Source organism: Carlito syrichta, unplaced genomic scaffold (genome assembly GCF_000164805.1).
Source record: "Carlito syrichta isolate Samal-C Ts95f unplaced genomic scaffold, Tarsius_syrichta-2.0.1 Scaffold307764, whole genome shotgun sequence".
Lineage (NCBI taxonomy): Eukaryota > Metazoa > Chordata > Mammalia > Primates > Tarsiidae > Carlito > Carlito syrichta.
Genome location: NW_007251860.1, coordinates 502,146 through 522,442, shown reverse-complemented (window position 1 = coordinate 522,442; position 20,297 = coordinate 502,146). Strand labels below are relative to the sequence as shown.

General features: G+C 39.2%; 1 protein-coding gene across 1 annotated transcript in view; it reads right to left on the bottom strand.

Moving 5' to 3' along the window:
• Positions 1–20,297, bottom strand: part of BMX (BMX non-receptor tyrosine kinase) — a 59,041-nt gene that overhangs the window by 17,401 nt on the left and 21,343 nt on the right. The window contains exons 7-14 of the mRNA XM_008064618.1: positions 17,759–17,934; positions 13,710–13,784; positions 12,962–13,036; positions 8,997–9,051; positions 7,594–7,673; positions 5,001–5,128; positions 1,131–1,205; positions 303–474 (exon numbers count right to left, since the gene is read on the bottom strand). Of these exons, the coding sequence (XP_008062809.1) occupies positions 303–474; positions 1,131–1,205; positions 5,001–5,128; positions 7,594–7,673; positions 8,997–9,051; positions 12,962–13,036; positions 13,710–13,784; positions 17,759–17,934 (836 nt within the window). The remainder of the gene's footprint in view (positions 1–302; positions 475–1,130; positions 1,206–5,000; positions 5,129–7,593; positions 7,674–8,996; positions 9,052–12,961; positions 13,037–13,709; positions 13,785–17,758; positions 17,935–20,297) is intronic.

Genomic DNA, 20,297 nt, shown 5'->3' with positions numbered 1-20,297 from the left:
CGGGGGGGGGGAGGGGTGGGATTTGCGTTATCACAGGCCAAAGACTGGTTTCTCTATGGAGTCTTGAGAATTCTAAATTTGAATATAGTCTTGCAGGTTGTTATGAGGTATATTTGTTAGAGTAGGAGCATAGGACTGATTTTATTTAAGTTTGTCAGCTCAACTTATAACATCTAAATATTTATCTATGATGCAGTATGTAAACCCTTGCTCCAGGCCTTGCAAATGTTATGAACAGGCTTCTCTGTGCTAATGTCCTCCCATGATGAGGACTAAACTGCCATTCCTCAGAAGCAGCTTACATCATGGTCTGAGCCTCCTGAAAGAATTCATCTTCTGACATGGAGCCCTCCTTGATCATCTTCACGGCAACATCATATTGCCCCTTCCACTTGCCCAGCTGAACCACTCCAAACTGACCACTTCCCAGCTCCTTCAACAGGGTAATCTCTTCTCTTTTCAATTCCCAAATTCCTAATAAGGCAAGACAGACATGCTTTAGGATGAGCATAGAAGGCTTTGAGACTTACAGCTTCCCATGTGATTTCCTCTCCAGTGAGAGCTTCATACCAACAATATAAACAAGAAGACTTTCTATTTCAAGTTGATAAAAAAAACCACACCCTTAGTAACATGATCTTATGACCACATGATATCGCCACTCAGGACAACACTGTTCTTGAAGTAGCTACAATAATACTTTGCTTACTAGAGACATCTTAGAGAAGCTCAGTGTCAAAATATGCTCACTGTCCTTAGGTGGTAAAATATTGTTAGATTTTCTTATAAAACAAATTAAACCCTGATCTGGGTGGATCACAAGGTTGAAGACTGGCTCTGCTGAGCAGGCACAGAATACAGGAAAAAGAAAGGATAGGCAATGAATGCTGGAGGCTAATGATAGGGGCCTAATAAGAGAAAAAAATTGACATGACAATCTTTTTGGTAATGCTGGAAACGTCCAGATTTAGGTTGGAAGGACAGAATTTTTTTAAAAAACAAAATCTTCCCTGGCACAATCTGAACAGGGAGTGCCTTCCTGTCTCCCCCTCCACCCCAGGAAATTAAGCATATATTTAAACCAAAAATAGTGGGAAATGGAATTTAAGAGCCCAGCGGTGTGTCCATACCACTTCCCAGGGACACTGAGTCGGGGACCTTGTTGGCCTTGGTTGATACAGGGTGGCGGAGCCGTGTTATCATGCCTGCAATGGAATCAGCATCATATCATCATAGCATCACATCATTACATCATATTCCATCACATTGCACATTAGTTCACAATTAGTCTCCCTCTAGAGTAGCTGAAAAAGTGGAGTTCAGGATGTTGTGATGCAGAGAGACTCCATTCTCACTACATCCAATCAGTCATATTAATTTGCTTGACTTGGCTAATTAGCTCAATGCAAAGCAAAAATGTAAGGAGTAAACCACTTTATGCGATCTATAAAAATTCCCGTAGATGTTAGTTGCTTAATGGAATCTTTTACTTTAAATTTTTTTCCATTTTTATTTTGCTATCTCTTTGTAAATTCCTAACTTAAATATGTACACACACAGCACATACACTTGGCAAAAAGTTCAAATAATAAAGAAGGACACAATAAAAAATAAGCAATCTGAGTTTCAAAAAACTAAATATATTACTAAATTTCATTAAATAGTCAAGTCATTTTAGTTGCTTATGTTGAGTTATGGCAGATCTGGGTTAAAATAATTGTGATATTTATGGTGTCTAGGAAAAACCCATTCAAAAATATCTTGGTTTAGATATGGGACATTTTCCAAGTCACAAGAATTATCACATGTATCCTTTCCCTCCTTTCTTTTTCTATATATTTGTTTTCTTTTTATATGTGATCTCCAAAATCTTAAAATCCTGCATCTTTAATCAGCAAAACCAATCAATCAAATTTTAAAATTAGCACATTCCTTCAAAATATGTATATATACAACTACTGCTGTAATACTACGTTACAGCAGTATAAAATACACCCACAAATAGAAAACAAGAGAATGAGATTTTAAAAATCAAATCTAAATAAATATTTTAATATTTTCTTCCTATACTCTGTGAGGTTTCCTGTGCATTCTCTGGGATGGAATCATCCCACTTAGAGATATCTGTTTATACAATACCTTTTCAAAAAGGTACTTTTGAGGTTCTATGGGTTAAAAAAACAATTGAGAAAATTGAGGCAAACTAGAAATACAAGTAAGAACCAAAATGAAAGCCAGAGGTGAGGCCAATTCACCTATGTGTGTGCAATCAAGTCATATGAGGTGGCATATATTCGATGCTGAGCCTATGGCTTATTTTTACTCACTGTTGGAAACTTGCTCAGTCACTGCTCTTAAGTGGCATTACTCTAGAAAACAAGGGGGGGTTTCTATACATATTTCCACCAGTCAATTAGGAAAAATAAATTTTTCTTGAGTCAGTCTCACTATGTTGCCCAGGCTGGGCTTGAACTCCCAGACTCAAGTGATCTTCCCACCTCAGCCTTCCAAAGTGCTGGGATTACAGGCGTGAGCCACCACACCCAGCCACAGGCAAAATTTCAGAAGAATACTAGCATCAAGTATTGGTGAGAATGAGAGAAATTGTTGTTAGTAGGATTGTATATTTCTGAAAAGCATTTGGCAATCTCTACATTTTAAGTATTCTTAGCCTTTGCCTCAGAAATTCCACTTCTAGGAATTTGGCTATGGAACCACTCATATGGTTGCACAATGATATGTGTGCAGGACTTTGTATTGAAACATCCACTGTATGTAATGTGAAAACATTGGACATGATCCAACTGCTAATCAATAGAGGGCTAAGTGAATAAATTATAGACTAAGTAGTCTATGATAGAATTCTATGCAGAATTCTAAGCCAAAGAAACCACCAAGAGAGCGGGGAGACAGCCCACAGACTGGGGAAGAAATTTGCCAACTGTATATCTGACAAAGGCCTAACATCTAGGATCTACACAGAACTCAAACATGTTGAAAGGAAAAAAAAAACAAAACAGCCCTATAAAAAAGTGGGTAAATCATTAATAAAACATACAACAACCGATGCTGGCGAGGATGCAGAGAAAAAAGAATGCTTTTACACTGCTGGTGAATGCAAACTAGTGCAACCTCTTTGAAAGACAGTGTGGCAATTTCTGAAAGAACTAGAAATTGACCTTCCATATGATCCAGCAATTTCCCTATTGGGAACATACCCAGAGAAACTCAAATCCTTCTACAAAAAAGATATCTGCACATGTATGTTTGTTGCAGCTCTATTCACAATAGCAAAAACATGGAACCAACCATGTTGCCCATCGAAGCTGGACTGGATAAAAAAAATGTGGTACATACACACAAGGTAATATTATGCAGCCATAAAGAAGGACAAACATACGGACTTTGCAGCAACTTGGATGGATTGAGAGTCTATCATACTTAGTGATCTATCACAGAAACAAAGAACAGAGTACCACATGTTCTCACTCATAAGCGAACCTTGAACAATTATCATAATACTATAAGAAAGGGATTGGCAGTAGTGGGAAACTGCCAGGGAAGGGAGGGGCACACCTCATTAACAAGGGTACCTGCATAATGAACATTTGTATACCTAACCCTGAATTGTATCCCACATCTTTAAAAAAATGGGCAAAATTCATGAATAGACACTTCTCAAAAGAAGACATACAAGCAGCCAACAGATATAGGAAAAAAATGCTCAGCCTCACTAGTCATCAAAGAAATGCAAATTAAAATCACACTGAGATCCCATCTAATTCCAGTCAGGATGGCCATCATCAATAACTCAAAAACAACAGATGCAGGAGAGGATGCGGCGAAAAGGAAACACTTCTACACTGTTGGTGGGAGTGTAAACTAGTACAACCTCTGTGGAAAACAGTGTGGCGATTCCTAAAAGATCTAAAAATCGACCTCCCATGCGATCCCGCAATCCCCCTCCTGGTAATATACCCAGAGGAACTCAAATCACTCTATGAAAAAGATACTTGCACATGCATGTTTTATGACAGCATTATTCACAATAGCAAAAACATGGAATCAACCGTGCTGCCCATCAAAAAAGGACTGGATTAAAAAAATGTGGTACATATACACGATGGAATATTATGTAACCATAAAGTAAGACAAAATTATAAGACTGAGTGATCTATCACAGAAACAAAGAACTGAGTACCACATGTTCTTACTCATAAGTGAACCTTGAATAATTATCATAATACTATAAGAAAGGGATCAGCAGTAGTTGAAAACTGCCAGGGGAGGTGGGGGTGGGATTGGCAGTAGTGGGAAACTGCCAGGGGAAGGGGGGCACACCTCATCAACAAGGATACCTGCATAATGAACATTTGTATACCTAACCCTGAATTGTACTCCACATATTTAAAAAAAAAATGGAAAAAAAGAAGAATTCTTTTGCAGAATTCTAAATAGACCAAAATAAGCTATTTGTATTTGCATGGGAAGACCTCTAAGACATGTTGAGTAAAGAAAGCAAGCTGAATGGTTTGTATAGAATGATCTCACACCACCTCTGTATAAATGTAATGTGTATACATATATGTATATATAATTTCTATTTATTATATGTGATGAAAAACGTGTTTGCATGCAAAGAATCTGTCATAATAGACAATTTGTCCAAGGATGTTAGCCATCCTATGATATATATTTCTAAAATACTTGAATTTTATAATAAATTTGCTTCTACAGGCAGAAAACCTCACAGATATCTTTATAAAGAACATCTCTAAGTCGCTGAACTCACTTAATTTCATTCTATCTGGCATTCAAGGGTGCATTGTGCTATATTCTAGGAAATGTAAGTTAAATATTACAATAGGCAAAGGACTTGAGAACATTTTTTCCTTATTTTCATGGTTGCCTATTAATTAAGACTTAGGAGGATCAGTAGTATCCAAGAAGATTGATATTTATTGACAAGGACTCATAAAAGAAAAACTGAAAGAAGTTACCTGCTGAATTGTGTTGGTGATAGTGAATAAGCTTTGGAATGGAATCAAAACAGTAGTTTTCTGCCAGGTATAATTTGTTCTCAGCATTTGTGTGCACGTGGTAATGTTTGACAGTTCCTTTTTTATCACTAGTAACAAAGAAATAATTTTAGAAAGTTTTTACTAAACAATTGAAACTTGATTAAACAATAGTTAAATAATAATTTTAGATGCATTTGCAAATTTTGGAGAAGGAAGTCAAGGAAGGCTTCTCAGTCTTGATAACTGGTATTATTCCAGAGATATCCATGACAATCAATAATTATGGAATAAGGGTCTTCTCCAAACTAGTGTATCTTTTGTGCACATACATATACAGTTAAATTCCAACTTTCCAGACTATTCCTTTTTTAGTACGTGTATAAAACTGGGATCTGTGGTGATCGAGAGCTTTGCAGCTTTTCAGGATCATTATTCTGAATATAAACTCTATTAAGATAATAATGGGGATGGAAATGTGGGAAGTAAAAGTGATTAGGCTATGAGTATTCTCACTCTAGCACATGAGTGGGAGGCTCTTTTGGAAGCGAGGTATGGGATGAAGTGGATGGGGATGGCCTTTAATTCCTCTTGTGAATGTGTACTTTTTCCACATAAAGCATTTTTTCTCTACTTTTAGGAAATAATGATGAATTGATGCACATTGATTTAGGCTAATCAGGAATAATATGCCTGCCTTAGATGATAGAGTATGGCATAGTGGTCCAGAACTGGGCTTTGAGTCCAGTTCTGCTGCTTTCTAGCTATACCATCTGGTTGTTATAAAGATTAGATGCTATTTTATATATATGCTTGGCACATAAGAAATAGTTAATAAATTATTGCTGTAGCACCAACCTAACTAAAACTGCATTATGAAAAGGAGAAAGAGTGCCTCTCTTTGTTGCAAATGACTAATTGGCTCTTGGTGTCAGCATGAAATTCACTCAAGGCCACTGATGCAGCTTAATAAAAAGGGCTTTTGTATCCATTTATTGGGATTATTTTCATTTAATTCCTTCTCTATTTTCTGATTTATCTATCTGACCACCTTCAAAAATGAATCTGGAGTCACAAAGCTTGACTTAGAAGACATCTGCTATTAGGTTTGGCTGAAGTTACAGGGTCAGAGGGCCACAGAGCTTTTGATACTCAGTGAACAAAGTCTTCTTCCAATTTTTACTGGGTCGGTGTTACCATGTGCAATCTAGTACATGAGATGTACTGGAGACACGGCTTCTGACACTGGAAAATACTGTGGGACCACTCAGGGTACATCGTATTATCTCAAGTGAAAGTTGGTACTCTAAAAAAATTCCCCAAATAGATAACATTTTCATCACTTAATTATTACTAATATACATATATGCACCTTGGTATAGGGTACATGGGGAAGGCACCAAGGCAGAGAATCATTCAATCTAGATGCTAAAAAAGGGTCACACACATAGAAATATTGTTTTCAAATGATCCTAATAAAAATTTGATCAGATTATCATTCTAAGATATTGGAAGTTTCAGTGTAGACACAGAGGTTTGTATGAAGGAATATGCCTTGACTGCAGAGGCCAGCTTCAAGTTGGTCACTTTTTAGCTTTGCAGTCAGGTTTTCTATGAGCTCTTTTTGAACCTCAATTCTTTCATCTGTAAAATGGTATAAATAAAAACAGCTTTCTTACTTACCTTGGAGGATGATTAGAAGGAACAAAACAGTCAATGGGAAAGTGGCTTATAAAACTCTAGAGGAGGATCTTGATATTGGTAACGATGGCTTGTATGAAAAGACTATGGAATGTCTTATATGCCCAAGTGTTGGGGTGCAGAGAGTAGAGTAGGTAGAACTACTCTTCCTCAACAACAATAACAATAATAGTAATTGCTATTAATTTATTAAGGTCTTACTATGTGCCAGGCACTGTTCTGGATCCAATACATGAATTAACTCACTCATTTCTGTCTCTTTTGCAGACGAAGAAGTGGAGGTACAGAGGTTAAGAAACTTATTCAATGTCATAAAGCTATAAAATGCTAGAACCAGAATTTGGATCAAGAAGTTTGGTTTCCAAAAAGGACTCTTAACCACACAAAGAGGACAGCACCCTGGAAGGAAGCTGTGCAGAGAACTCAGCTGCTCTGAGTCAACCTTCCACTAACTCCACCCTACTGAAAAGGCTTACTAAGAACTCACTGGGATGGGCTTCTCCGCTCTGCAGGCGGCTAGAGCTGAGAGTGTACAGGCTTCATCACTATTTTCTTTCTTTCTGGGCTTAGGCCTGAATTAAAGAGAATCACCCAGGAGTCTTTCGATAAATATTTATTGAGGCATACTGTGCTCTGGGCACTCTACAGCTGCCTGGGGTGGGCAGAAGAGGATCACCCAGAGAACAGTCTCTTGAAAGTGGTGGTGGTGGGGGAGTGGGAAACCAACTACAAATGTTCATATTTAACAGAAATACTTTGATCTAAGATTCCAGAGTTTAAAGATGGTGTCTTATCCCAAAACATGATTAAGTGACCAGCATAGTAGAAGAACATACACAGAAAGTTAAAAGAAATAAATCCTTGTTACACTTACTTCACAGCCTTACTAAATAAGGACACTGTGTACATTCCCACTTGGCTGGAATTCCTGACCATAAATGCTCCTTCTTTTCCCTGAAAAGGAAAAAAAATATAGAAGAAACAGAAAATATTTTCATTATTCTTAAAAACAATTTTTCACAGTAGGTAGCAGGAAAAGAAATCTTTTAGATCCACCTTAAATATCACCAAAGGCACAGGTTATCCAGCTAATTGACCAGGAAGGAGGCCCACAGTTTAGCTTTCCCCTTTTTCTCATTCGATCTCTTTATAGATCTAACCTGTATGCTTCAACTATTCCTCGCCAGTTAACTTTTAAGCCTCTGTTTTAACTTTCTATGTTGTGTCCTTGTGCAAGCCTGATGTTTTCATCTTTAAGAAATAAAATTTAGAACTACATATTACCATATCATGCCCCAGGGAGGTTTAGAAAACCAAAGATCCAGAATAAATTGTTGAAGTTCTACTCTCAACTTGACTTTCCCAATGACTTGTGCTAATTCTAAGCAGATCCAGATTTAGAAAGAACAGATAATATACTATGAATGTGACAAAACATAGAGTGAGGTCATCACATCCTCAATAGCATCCTTCAAAAAAACAATGGGTGTGTTTAGTGTTTTATGAGGTTAAGTTATACCAAAGTGTCATTTTTAGAGATCAAAAGAGTTTATTATTGGTAGTCCATACCAATTAGTAATAAAATCAGATAAATGTATTCCCTATCACATCAACTGTACTCTGGTCTAGATGCTAATGAGCAGTGACAGAGCTGAGGTTAGTGGCTACATTGATGGCCCCCCAATAAATCATCTCTTTTATTCAAGCCCTGAATGATCTCTTCCCACACCGACTCTGGGCTGGGCCACATGACTGTCTATGACCAATGGGACCTTAGCAAGCATGACAAAAGCAGAGATTTGATAAGTGCTTGTACTGTGGGATTTATTCTCTTTGACCACTGCCTTAGATCACCATGCTGTGAGGCGGTCCAAGTTAGGCACATGGAGAGGCTGCTTGGAGAAGAACTTTGGCACCCCAGCTGCCTGCATCGGGTAAATCCAACACCCAGGTCGATTCATCAGTCAAATGCAGCCCCATGAATGACCCTAACAAAACCTGCAGAAGAGACACTAACCCAGATGACTCACAATATCATGACTCACATCATCAATCTTGTTGTTTCAAGCCACTAAATGTAGGTGTGGTTTATTACTCAGCAATAGATAACAGAAGCAGAAGAAGTGGCTAGGGTGAGGACTAACCCATAGACTGGACAACCAACATTGCGGTGACTTGACTGTATAATTAGCAGTAAAGTTTCTGTGAGAAATTAACCTCTTGGTTCCAAAATAGAAAAAAATTCTGTGAGACCATTTTAAAGACAAGACTACTTACCTTTTGTCTCAGTAACTGCTCAGCTTGTGACCTGGAGATATCCCCTGCAAACCAGCTGCAACAGAAAGAATTCCAATATGAGAATTAATGATTTTTTAATTGTATAACTTGATACTTAACTTTTTAATTTTTAAAATGAGGCATTGGCCTACTTCAGGGGTTTCCAAACCTGACTGTTCAAGAAATCATCTGAGGAGCTTTTCAAAAAAATACAGATTCCTGAGTCCCCACCACCCAAATCTGATTGGGGGCTGTGGCCTGCGCATTTGAGTTTTTAAATGGGCTGGCATTTAGACACCTTTGTCTTCCTTCTAGGTGACCTCTAAGTTCTCCTACATTTCACTATTTTGAATGATGGCTAGAGATTTGATCAATGAAGAATATTCCAATGGGAGATGTCAGGGTTGCCAAGGATAAAAGCTCTTGTCTGTCAACCGTATCATTTTCTTTTAATAATCTGGTAGAAGCACACTTTAGAGCATCTATTTTCAAAGCAAATTCTTATTATTTATTTATTTATTTTTTTGAGTTGGAGTCTCACTCTGTTGCCCAGACTGGAGCACAGTGGCATGCTCACGGCCACCGCAGCCTTGACCTGCTGGGCTCAAGTGACCCTTTCGCTTCAGCCTACCAAGTAGCTGGAACTGCAGGCATGCACCATCACACCTGACTAGTTTTTGATTTACTGTAGAGATAAGGTCTTGCCAAGTTGCCCAGGTTGGCCTTGAACGCTTGGGCTCAGGCAATCCTCTCACTTCTGCCTCCCAAAGTGCTGGGATTACAGGCATGAGCCACAGTGCCTGGCCAGCAAATGCTTTTTTATTTTTATTTTTTATTTTTTTTGAGTTAGAGTCTCACTCTGTCGCCCAGACTGGAGTGCAGTGGCCGCTCCCGGCCACCGCAGCCTCGACCTGCTGGGCTCCGGCGATCCTTCCGCCTCAGCCTTCCAAGTAGCCGGAATTACAGGCATGCGCTACCACGCCCGGCTGATGTTTTGATTTATTGTAGAGATGAGGTCTCGCCAAGTTGCCCAGGTGGGTCTCGAACCCGCGGGCTTAGGCAATCCACTCACCTCAGCCTCCCAAGGCGCGGGATTACAGGCTGAGCCACCGAGCCCGGCTAGCAAGTGCTTTTTTAAAAATGGTTTTTATTTTCAGGTTAGCAATAGATAAGCATCTAAGATAACATTAGAACAGAAGCAGTTGCATTGAACTGAGAATATGATGCAGGACAGCCAGGTGTAATCTTTAAATATTGTCTTTTTCACTAAGCCAACAATGTTGTCTCTTACTTTATATGTGAGGCTAAACAGGACAAGAGCTGTTTCTCATGTGAGGTCAACAATGTCTGTGACCTTTGGTCTTTGGCCTAAATGTTATTCTAAGAAAACGAGTAGGGCATGAAATAAGACGATTTGGGGGAGTGAGAGAACACCCCTAAGGAGGAAAGAAGTACATGAAGAGTGTGAGGGTAGAAGCAAGGAGTTGTAAGCAAGGCAGAAGTTGGAAATCAAGGCAGATGGTATCTTAGAACTTGGAAGGAATGGATGGGAAGTGGTTCTCTGCATAATCTCTGTATTAGTTGTGGGAGGGGATGTTAGCTGACAGACAGTTTAATAAGCTGGGGAGAGCCTTAGACCAGCCTCCTTGGAGGTCTAGGTTCTATACTTAACTTCCCAATGTTTAATTGTATGACTCTGAACAAGCCACTTAGTCTCTTTTGACCTTTGACTTCACCATCTATAAAATTATGGAGAGTAGGATTAAAATTAATCTCAATAAGTTTGAAAGTCTCTTCTAACTCTACCATTATAAATGTTGTATAATTAATCCTTGAAATATTAACGGATAGTTTTCTGATTAGTTAGCATTTTAAGTTAATAATAGCTAACCAAAAGACCCTTCAGAGGACGTGATCCAGGATATATACTTTTGGGAGGGATAGAGGGAAGAAATGATCAGGAATGAGGAGAAAGACCTGGAAAGGCAAGGTGAGCCAAAATAGACACCCTCTCTCACTCCCATGCCCTCACTCACACACATACAAATTTTGCCTGTGTCATAATTTTGCCGAAACCTGACTCTGTTCTAAAAAAAAATTTTAGTTTTTCAATGTTAGAGAAGCAGAAGCCTCAGCCTAGTCCTAACAAGATTTTCCATCTAAATTTTGGTGCTTCTGTCTTTAAAGGAATGGAGTAGAAATTGCTCATGAAGTTATGGCCATAAAACAAATACTTACTCCAGTGACACTGATGGAATAGGAATCTGGAAGTATCAAACACAATGTGACAAGGCTGAGCCCCAGATCACACAACCCTATAGTCCCGAGTTCCCTTTAGCATCTCTTTGATTTTGAGGAAGACAGATCTTTCCTAATAATTCCCCTAAAATCTGTCTCTCGCACATCACTTGAATTCAGAAAAGATGGGGGTAGAGACTGTCTAGAAGGTCATATCTGGGCTTACCCAGTCAAAGAAAGACACCTGCAATGAGAGATTCATTCCCATTGGTTTTAGTCTTTGCCTTGTGTTAAAGTGCTATTATTTTTGGAAATGACCATGTGTTGGTCCTTCTCAGTCTCTTATGTTTTAGTATAAATTATTCCATCAGGTGCTTTCCTGAGAATAGATATTAGGGAAGGAGGTAAGGGAGTTAGAAGGTGGTGAAGAGACCATGTTGCCAAGAGGTGGAGGGTATAGCCCATCTTCCCCAGTGAGACAGGTTTGGTTAGGGCCAGGCTAGGCTAGAAGTAAGAGCAGTGGAAACAGTGACATGTATTTTGTAAAAGCTCCCACTTCACATACATCCAATAAATCAATAACATAGCACTTACACAAAAACAGAACTAGAAATGAGCATAATCTTAGTGTCCAAGTGAATTTTGTGCCATTGGATCTCAAGTGTCTGAGAAATGCAATGTACTCTATTATGCTCACCTCGTCTTAACACTAATCTTTAAGTCTGGGAGACAATTATTTGTCCCTATTCTAATGATAGAGGCTTAGAGTTTGGAAAGGGCCTTAATAATCACTTAGGCCAACCTGTCTCAGTACAGTTGGGTGAACACACATTCTTATTTGCTCAAAAAAGTCCAGTTTATGCTTGATGTCCATATGTGATTTTTATTTTTTATTTTTTTTTGAGTTGGAGTCTCACTCTGTCACCCAGACTAGAGTGCAGTGGCCACTCCCGGCCACTGCAGCCTCGACCTGCTGGGCTCTGGTGATCCTTCTACCTCAGCCTTCGAAGTAGCTGGAACTACAGGCGCGCGCTACCACGCCCAGCTAATTTTTGATTTATTGTAGAGATGAGATCTTGCCAAGTTTCCCAGGCGGGTCACGAACCCGTGGACTCAGGCAGTCCACTCACCTCAGCCTCCCAAAGCTCAGGATTACAGGCTGAGCCACCGAGCCCGGCTCATACGTGATTTTTAATAGTGCACTTTTCCTCTCTAAAGTATCTCAATTTGAATGTTAAATGACAAGGTCATCCTAAGAATATAAACCTTTCAACACAAATGCTGTCATGTTCAAAGTCTCAGTTGTGCTACCTTGTGAAATTACTGCATCATAAATAACTTCTCCCCAAATTTGACTCAATGTTAATAAGATTTTTCAAACACTACCCTGATGAAAGGCCTCTAGGGAGGAAATAATGAGCATAAACATCATACGCTATATCTACAAAGACAAAGTGAAATGAAGGGTATATGGATATATGATAAATTCAATAAATATGTGCGGCCAACATAGACACTTCAGACTGTGGGAAAATATTTTCATTGGTAATAACCCAACTCATTATCACCTGTCATCTAGATAAATGATCCTGAACCTCACATGTGTTCACCTATGTAAATACAGCATCCTGAGAAAGTCTCAGCCATCTGTTTTAATGCCCTTGAGGAGTAAAATAGATATGTCAATGTCTAGATTTAGAGGAACACAGAAGACTTTAAACACTTACTCATAATCATTCAGATTTTCCTCTTCTTCAGATGAACTTGACTCAGGGAATTCTGAACTTGACTCAGGGAATCCCCTGAGAAGAGTTGGGAAACAATATGAATGCAAAAAAATCACCTAGAAATAATCCAAGTACCTAGCAGTGAAATATCAGATTGCTTTTATTTTGCTTTTATCCACATAAATAAAAGTTAGATTGTTAGGTTTTCCCTTCTGCACTTGGAAAGGTATCAGTGAAGTGAAGAGAGAGTCACTCAAAAGTTGGGCTCATGCCCAGTTTAATGAGAGAATGTCTCTTTGATACAGGAGGTCCCCAGCAGGCCCCTAGAAACCTAGATTTCTTTGACTTTTCCCAAAAAGTGGGCTCATGAAATAGATAAAGACTACTTTAGAGTTGTTTAGTTTTTTAAAATTTGGGGTTGTATATAGAGCTATTCTTAGGAAAGAGTTGTTTAACTCTAGATTGCTTTTTCTCCTGCCAGAGATGCCTGAGGCAGGTGTATTCATGTTCATGCTAATACCAGTGTATGTCGTGAATGACGGTGAAAAAAATCAGTGTGAGAAAAACTGGAACCCACCATCAATTCAGACCTATCTAAGAGTTTAGAGAAGCAAACTTACATGGACTCTTTTTGGTTTATATTTACCTTAAATGTAAAGTCTGGTTGCAAAATTATTGCAAGTTTGGTTAGTTTTCCTGCAAAGGGGAGCAAATCCTGATTGTAAAGGAATATCTGAATTTGATTTACCATGAAATCTTTGAGGTGCTATGATTTACATGTTCTTCCCTTTGGTTACTGCATGCAACATCTTCACTGCTGCTGCTGCAAAAAACAGAAATGTTTCATACATTTACAAGTGCATTTTTACTTATAAATTTTAAACAGCAAGTGATTTTGTTCAGATATGTTTTAGCTTTATTTGACATTTAGACCCACATATTTCACTTGTTTTGGAACTTTAAGCTAATGAGTTACTTTCACAGGGACTCCAATTAAAAAAAAAACACAGTAGTTTGGCAGTATTTCTAACAAAAGAACATTGTTAATAATGGCTTATAATGACCGCAAACAATAGAAAACTTGAACTAATAAATCATCTTGACTGAGTTTGCCCTGATTTTCTTGTAGATATGCAAGTATTCTGTCACTCAAACATTTTAAGATGAGTTATTTTCCTCTTTGCTGTTGTGACTACAATTAAAAGTCTTGAAATACTGAACTTTTTACTCCATCTGGACACGGCAACATTTTCACCGTCCTCAGCCACATATATCATTTTCTCTCTTTCATTTTGGGTGTTAAGCAGAGCATAAGGAAGTGCCTACATCTCAAAGTCCAAGCTGTTTTATCTGGAATGTAGAACTATTTCCTGTTAGCCTTCATAGTCCAAGCTTTTTATCAAAACCATAGTTCATAGCAACAAGCTTCCTTAGCAAGGAAATTCTCCTCTGGCTTCATTTCAAGGAATTCTTGAAGAAAGCCCTTAAACTCTAGAATGTCTCCCTCCCCTTGCCCACCAGAATAGCTTTTGGCTTTATTTCTTCATTTTAAAAAAACCTTTTGTTTTAAAAGGTTAAATGATCTATTCAGCCTTTTTGCTGTTTTGAAGAACACATGGAGGATGTCCATCAATAGTGCATCACTTAGGGTTACCTATATGATGGATACTTTATAGACAGAAAAAATAATCAGATTAGTTGCACAACAATTGAATGTACTTAATACTCCTGAACTGTGTGCTTAACGATAATTAAAACAACCCGGCATGGTGGCTCATGTCTGTAATCCCAGCACTTTAGGAGGCTGAGGTGGGAGGATCACTTGAGGCCCAGAGGTTGAGACCAGTCTGGGCCACAGAGCCAGAACCTGTCTCTACATAAAAAAAGCAAATTAGCCAGGTGTGGGGGTGAAGTTCGAGCCCAGCCTGGGTGACATAGTGAGACCCCATCTCCACAAAAAATAAAAAAATACTAAGTGTGGTGGCACATACCTATAGTCCCAACTGCCTGGGAGGCTGAGGCAGGAGGATCACTTGAGACCAGAAGTTCAAGAAACAGTCTGGGCAACATAGTGAGACCCCATGTCTACAAAAAAAAAAAAAAAAGCATGCTGGCATATACCCGTAGTCCCAGCTATCTGGGAGGCTGAGGTGGGAGGCTGAGCCTAGGAGGTTGAGGGCACAATGAGCTATGATTGAGTACTGCACTCCAGCCTGGGCGACAGAGTGAAACCCTGATGCAAAAAATAAACAAATAAAATAAAAAACAACCAGTCACAGTGGCTCATGTTTTGCAATCCCAGGACATTGGGAGGCTGGAGAGGGAGCATTGCTTGAGGATAGGAGTTTGAACTGAAAATACAATTAGCCAAGTGTGGTGGTTCACATAGTCCCAACTAGTTGGGGAGCTGAGGTGGGAGAATCACTTTAGCCCAGGAGTTTGAGACTAGCCTGGAAAACATAGTGAGACCTCGTCTCTACAAAAAATTCAAAAATTAGTCAAGCATGGTGGTGTGCGCCTGTAGTTTCAGCACTTTGGGAGGCCAAGGCAGGAGGATCCCTTGAGGCCAGGAGTTCAAGACCAGGCTGGGCGACATAGCAGGATCTCATCTCTACAAAAATAAAAGTTAAAAAAAAAAAATTAGCCCAGCATGGTGGAGAACGCCTGAAGTTCCAACTACTTGGAGGCTGAGGCAGAAGGATCACCTGAGCCTGGGAGGTTAAGACCGTGGTGAGCTGTGATAGTGTCACTGCACTCCAGCCTGGGTGGCAAAGTGAGATTGTGACTCAAAAAAATTTTAAAAAAAGATGATACTTTTAAAATGTGTATTTTACCACAGTTAAAAATCATTTAAAAAAAATAGATACATCCTCATGTATTCAAATATGAAAAATGTCAAATAAAAAGAACAAGTGGAAAAGAAGGCTATGTGGTGAGAACCCACTTTTGTAATTATATATGGCTGCGTGCATAGAAGACATTTCAGACGAATGTATACTGCATATTCTGCAATATTTGAATGCTTTAGTGGGAGCATGGATTATTTTACTAAGCAAAAAAAATTAAAAAGCAGCTCAGGTGAGGATAATAAGAATGACAAAAAGTTGATTCAAAGTATTATCTCATAGATGAGTTGAGAGCCATGGCTGCATTTTAAAAACTCAGGCCCCATGAAGACATTTTTAGCAATTATAATTCACTCACAGATGCAATGTTGCTCATGTTAAGAAGTGATTGATTAATCCTTTGTTCAAATAACTAGCTTTCTGAAGTTCTAGGGAAACATCCAGGCTTGAGACTAAACCTAAGAAGGTGTAAAATCTAAGGGAGTGCCAAAAAACAGTCATCAAGATAAATGGAATTTTAATAAAATATTGTTTAAAATAAAAATTAGACGATTTTTCTTTTTGAGAAACTTGCCCATGGCAGGTCTTTCTGCAATGAATTTGACTCTTTTCTTCACTTCTCACTAATAAACTCTGTTTCAAAACTTTAAAAAAAGTCCAAATTAATGCAAAGAAACTCACGATGAACGAAATATCAACATTTTAAACAAAGATAGGATCTGGCAATTCATGGGATGGATGCTCTGTGGCAACGCTATGTAAATCAACAGTTCTTTCTAGTTATTTGAAAACTGGTCAGTTTGTTTCACCACACACTTTCCTCAGTGGATCACTGGGGTTTCTGTCATGGAGGGACCTTGGTACACAATTAACATGATATTCACTGTCCTTGCATCTGGGCTTACTGATCCTCTCCTTCCACAAGAATGCTGAGCTACAGGCAAATAAATATAACCCTTCCCCTCAGGTACTAGGTATAGATTAATACACTCAGATTCTAGCTCCACTTTGGACTGAAAGAAATCATGACTCGTTATACTAAAAAAAAAAAAATGAAGAACACACTTACATTCTTTCATGTTCCATATGGCCCTGTGGCTGTATCATTGGCACAGTGAGGCATTTGCTTTTGGTAAAAATGATGAGCATGGAAAGAATAAAAGAATAAGAGGACATGGAGAGAAAACAAAGAAAAGAGATACATGGTGAGTCAGAGAAATGCTCTGCATTCACTGTGGGGAAAGGCAGACATGCTGATAATGGGGTTAGAAGATGGCGGACAGTGGACAACATGATGGGGAGGAAGTCTGAGGCAGCAAATAAGGAAAAGGTGTCACTTAATCCTATTTGTATGGTCATCTTGCAATTCAATTCAACATTTATTGAGCATCAAGTGTGGAGCAGACTCAGTGCCAGGCCCCAGAGATATACGACACGTACAATTTACGTACTGCCTTCAAGGTGTTTTCAATTCTGACTTTACATAGAATCTTTAGGCTGAAAAATGTGAGAAGACTAATCAGGTCAGGAGAGGTGATGGTGTACATTCTGAGAAGGCAAGCCATGGCTTTGCAGGAAATGCTAATTGTCATTTGGCTAGTGATACTGAAATACATTACAAAAGTAAGCCTATCCTAAGTTCTTTCATATGAAGGATATATTTTAAGAATCTGTGTTTTCGAATGTGGGGATATCTGGGGCGGGGAGAAAGGTGAGGGAATACAATGATCAAGTATTACATAGATGATTAGATAGGATAATCTAAATCAAAAGTCTATGCTGCTCAGTCTCAGTAGGGCAATTGCTTTCCCAGCATTTTCACTCAAGCACTGAATGTATTCTGAGAGGACAGCCCTAAAGTCTGCATCAACAGCTTTGAGGCTGAGATCTAAGGCAGTGGGGTAGTGTCTCCTCTACATGCTGGGCAGCCAGCCTGAAAGCTGGGGTTTACCTTTTCAGTTTTCTTATTTGCCACCAGTCAGGGCAGTCTTCCCTTGGAATATACCGCATGTTGACGTTTGGCTGGGAGTCATAGTATTTCTTTGAGTCGCTGTCATATTGGGGTAGAGTGGTACTTGAAGGTGGTGCATCCATTTTGAGAATAGGAACTGCCCGAGGTATCTTCAGCTTTGGAGGACAAGAGATTTTAATACATCACAGTCAGGTACAGATTCAGGTACTGGGAACTAACAACCAAAGTATGTATATCAGCTCTTGAGAGAAAGGGGGGAAAGAGGGAGGGAGGAAAGGAGAAAGAGAGAGAGAGAAGGGGAGAGAGAAAAGGGAGGGATAGCAGGAGCACTGGAGGGAGGGAGGAAAAAAGGAAGGAAGGAAGAAGGTAGAGTGGGAGAAAGGGAGGGAAGGAGGAATGAGTTAATACTAAGTATTGGCAAGGATATGGAGAAACTGGAACTCTCATACTTTTTGCTGTTGGAGTATGAAGTGGTACAACACTGGAAAACTGTTTGCAGAATCTACTAAAGCTGTATATGCACCTACGATCTTATGAACCAGAAATTATATGTATATATACCCAATAGTGAAACCAAAAGACCTGTATTTAAAAAGTTCATGGCAGAATTACTTTAATTAGATAAAAAACTGGAAACTACCTACATGCCCATCAAGAGGATAAAATAACAAGCATAGTTTGGTTGTAGTAGGCTAAAGAATGGCCTCCCAGAGATGTTCATGTCCTAACTTCCAGAGTCTGTGAATACCTTACATGGTAAAAGGGATTCTGTAGATTGTGATTAAGTGAAGGACCTTAAAATGGGGAGATTATTCTGGATTATTGGGGTGTGCTTGATGTAATTAAAAGGATCCTTATAAAAAGTACACAAGATGGTCAGAGATTAGAGAGATGTGAGGTTGGAAGCAGAGGTCAGAGAACAGAGAAACTGCAACCTTCCTAACTCTGAAGATGGAGGGAGCCAGGAACCAATGAGTGAGGTAGCTTTTAGAAGCTGGAGAAGGCAAGGAAACAGACTGGCCCCTAACACTTGCAAAAGAAGCACAGCTGTGTGGAACTCTTTTAGACTTCTGATCTTTAGAACTATAAAAGAATAAATGTGTTGCTTTAAGCCATTAAATTTGCATAGTAATTTGTAAGAGCAGCAATAAGAAACTATTACAGGTTGGGAGCAGTGGTTCTTGCCTGTAATCCCAGCACTTTGGGAGGCCAAGGCAGGAGGATTGCTTGAGCCCAGGAGCTCGAGACCAGTCTCGGCAACATAGTGAGACCTCGCCTCTACAAAAAAATTTTTAAAAACTAGCTGGGTGTCGTGGCGCATGTCTGTAGTCCTAGTTACTTAGGAGGCTGAAGCTGAAGGATCACCTGAGCCCAGGAGGTCGAGGCTGCAGTGAGCCATGATCGTGCCATTGCACTCCAGTCTGGGTGACAGAGCGAGGCCCCAACTCAAAGAAAAAGAAAGAAAAAACGATTGCAGTTGTATATTCACACAATGTAATTCTCTACAGCAATGAAAATAAACTACAACCACATACTAAAATAGAAATAGGTAGATCTCATAAATTGAACAAAAGGAGCTAATAAATGACTATAACTTATGATTCCAGTGGTATAAAAGTCAAAATCAGGCAAACAATCTATGATGTTGTAAGTCAGGTTAGCAATTAGTTTTGGTGAACTGTAGTGGTTTAAAGGAAGCATGAAGGTGTCCCTGGGCTTCTGTGATGCTCTTTCTTTATCTGAGTGTGAGTTATACAGATGTATTCAGTTTATGAAAACTCATCAAGCTGGACACTTAGGATTTCTGTTCTTTACTAAGTGCATGTTACACTTCAATTAAAAACTCACATTGTGTGTGTGTGTGTGTGTGTGTGTGTATGTGTTTGTGTGAGCTCTGAATTTAATTTTTCACACGTGTTTTACTTTTTTATCAGTGTTATCATTTACTTCGGATTAAGGCTTGACATTATAGAAATTTTAGCTATGCAGGACAGTGCTATGTATGAGCTGTGAGGTGGGTTTTCTCCAAAGGTAAATGCATTGGGAAGTTCCTTAAAGGGAAATCTGAACAGAACAGCTAGAGAGCTGATTTTTATTTCTTCCACTCAGAAAAATAAGTCTACTGAATACTCTGGTAAAAAATAAAATAAAAGAAAACATTTAAAAAATGATACTCTCAGCCGGGTTCAGTGGCTCAGCCTGTAATCCCGCGCCTTTGGGAGACTGAGGTGAGTGGATTACCTGAGCCCACGGGTTCGAGACCCGACTGGGCAACTTGGTGAGACCTCATCTCTACAATAAATCAAAAATTAGCCGGGCGTGGTAGCACACGCCTGTAGTTCCAGCTACTTAGAAGGCTGAGGCAGAAGGTTCTCTGGAGCCCAGCAGGTGGAGGCTGCAGTGGCCGGGAGCAGCCACTGCACTCCAGTCTGGGCGACAGAGTGAGACTCCAACTCAAAAAAAAAAAAAAAATGATACTCTCTCTGATCCTTGGTTCATTTGAACAGCTTATAATCAA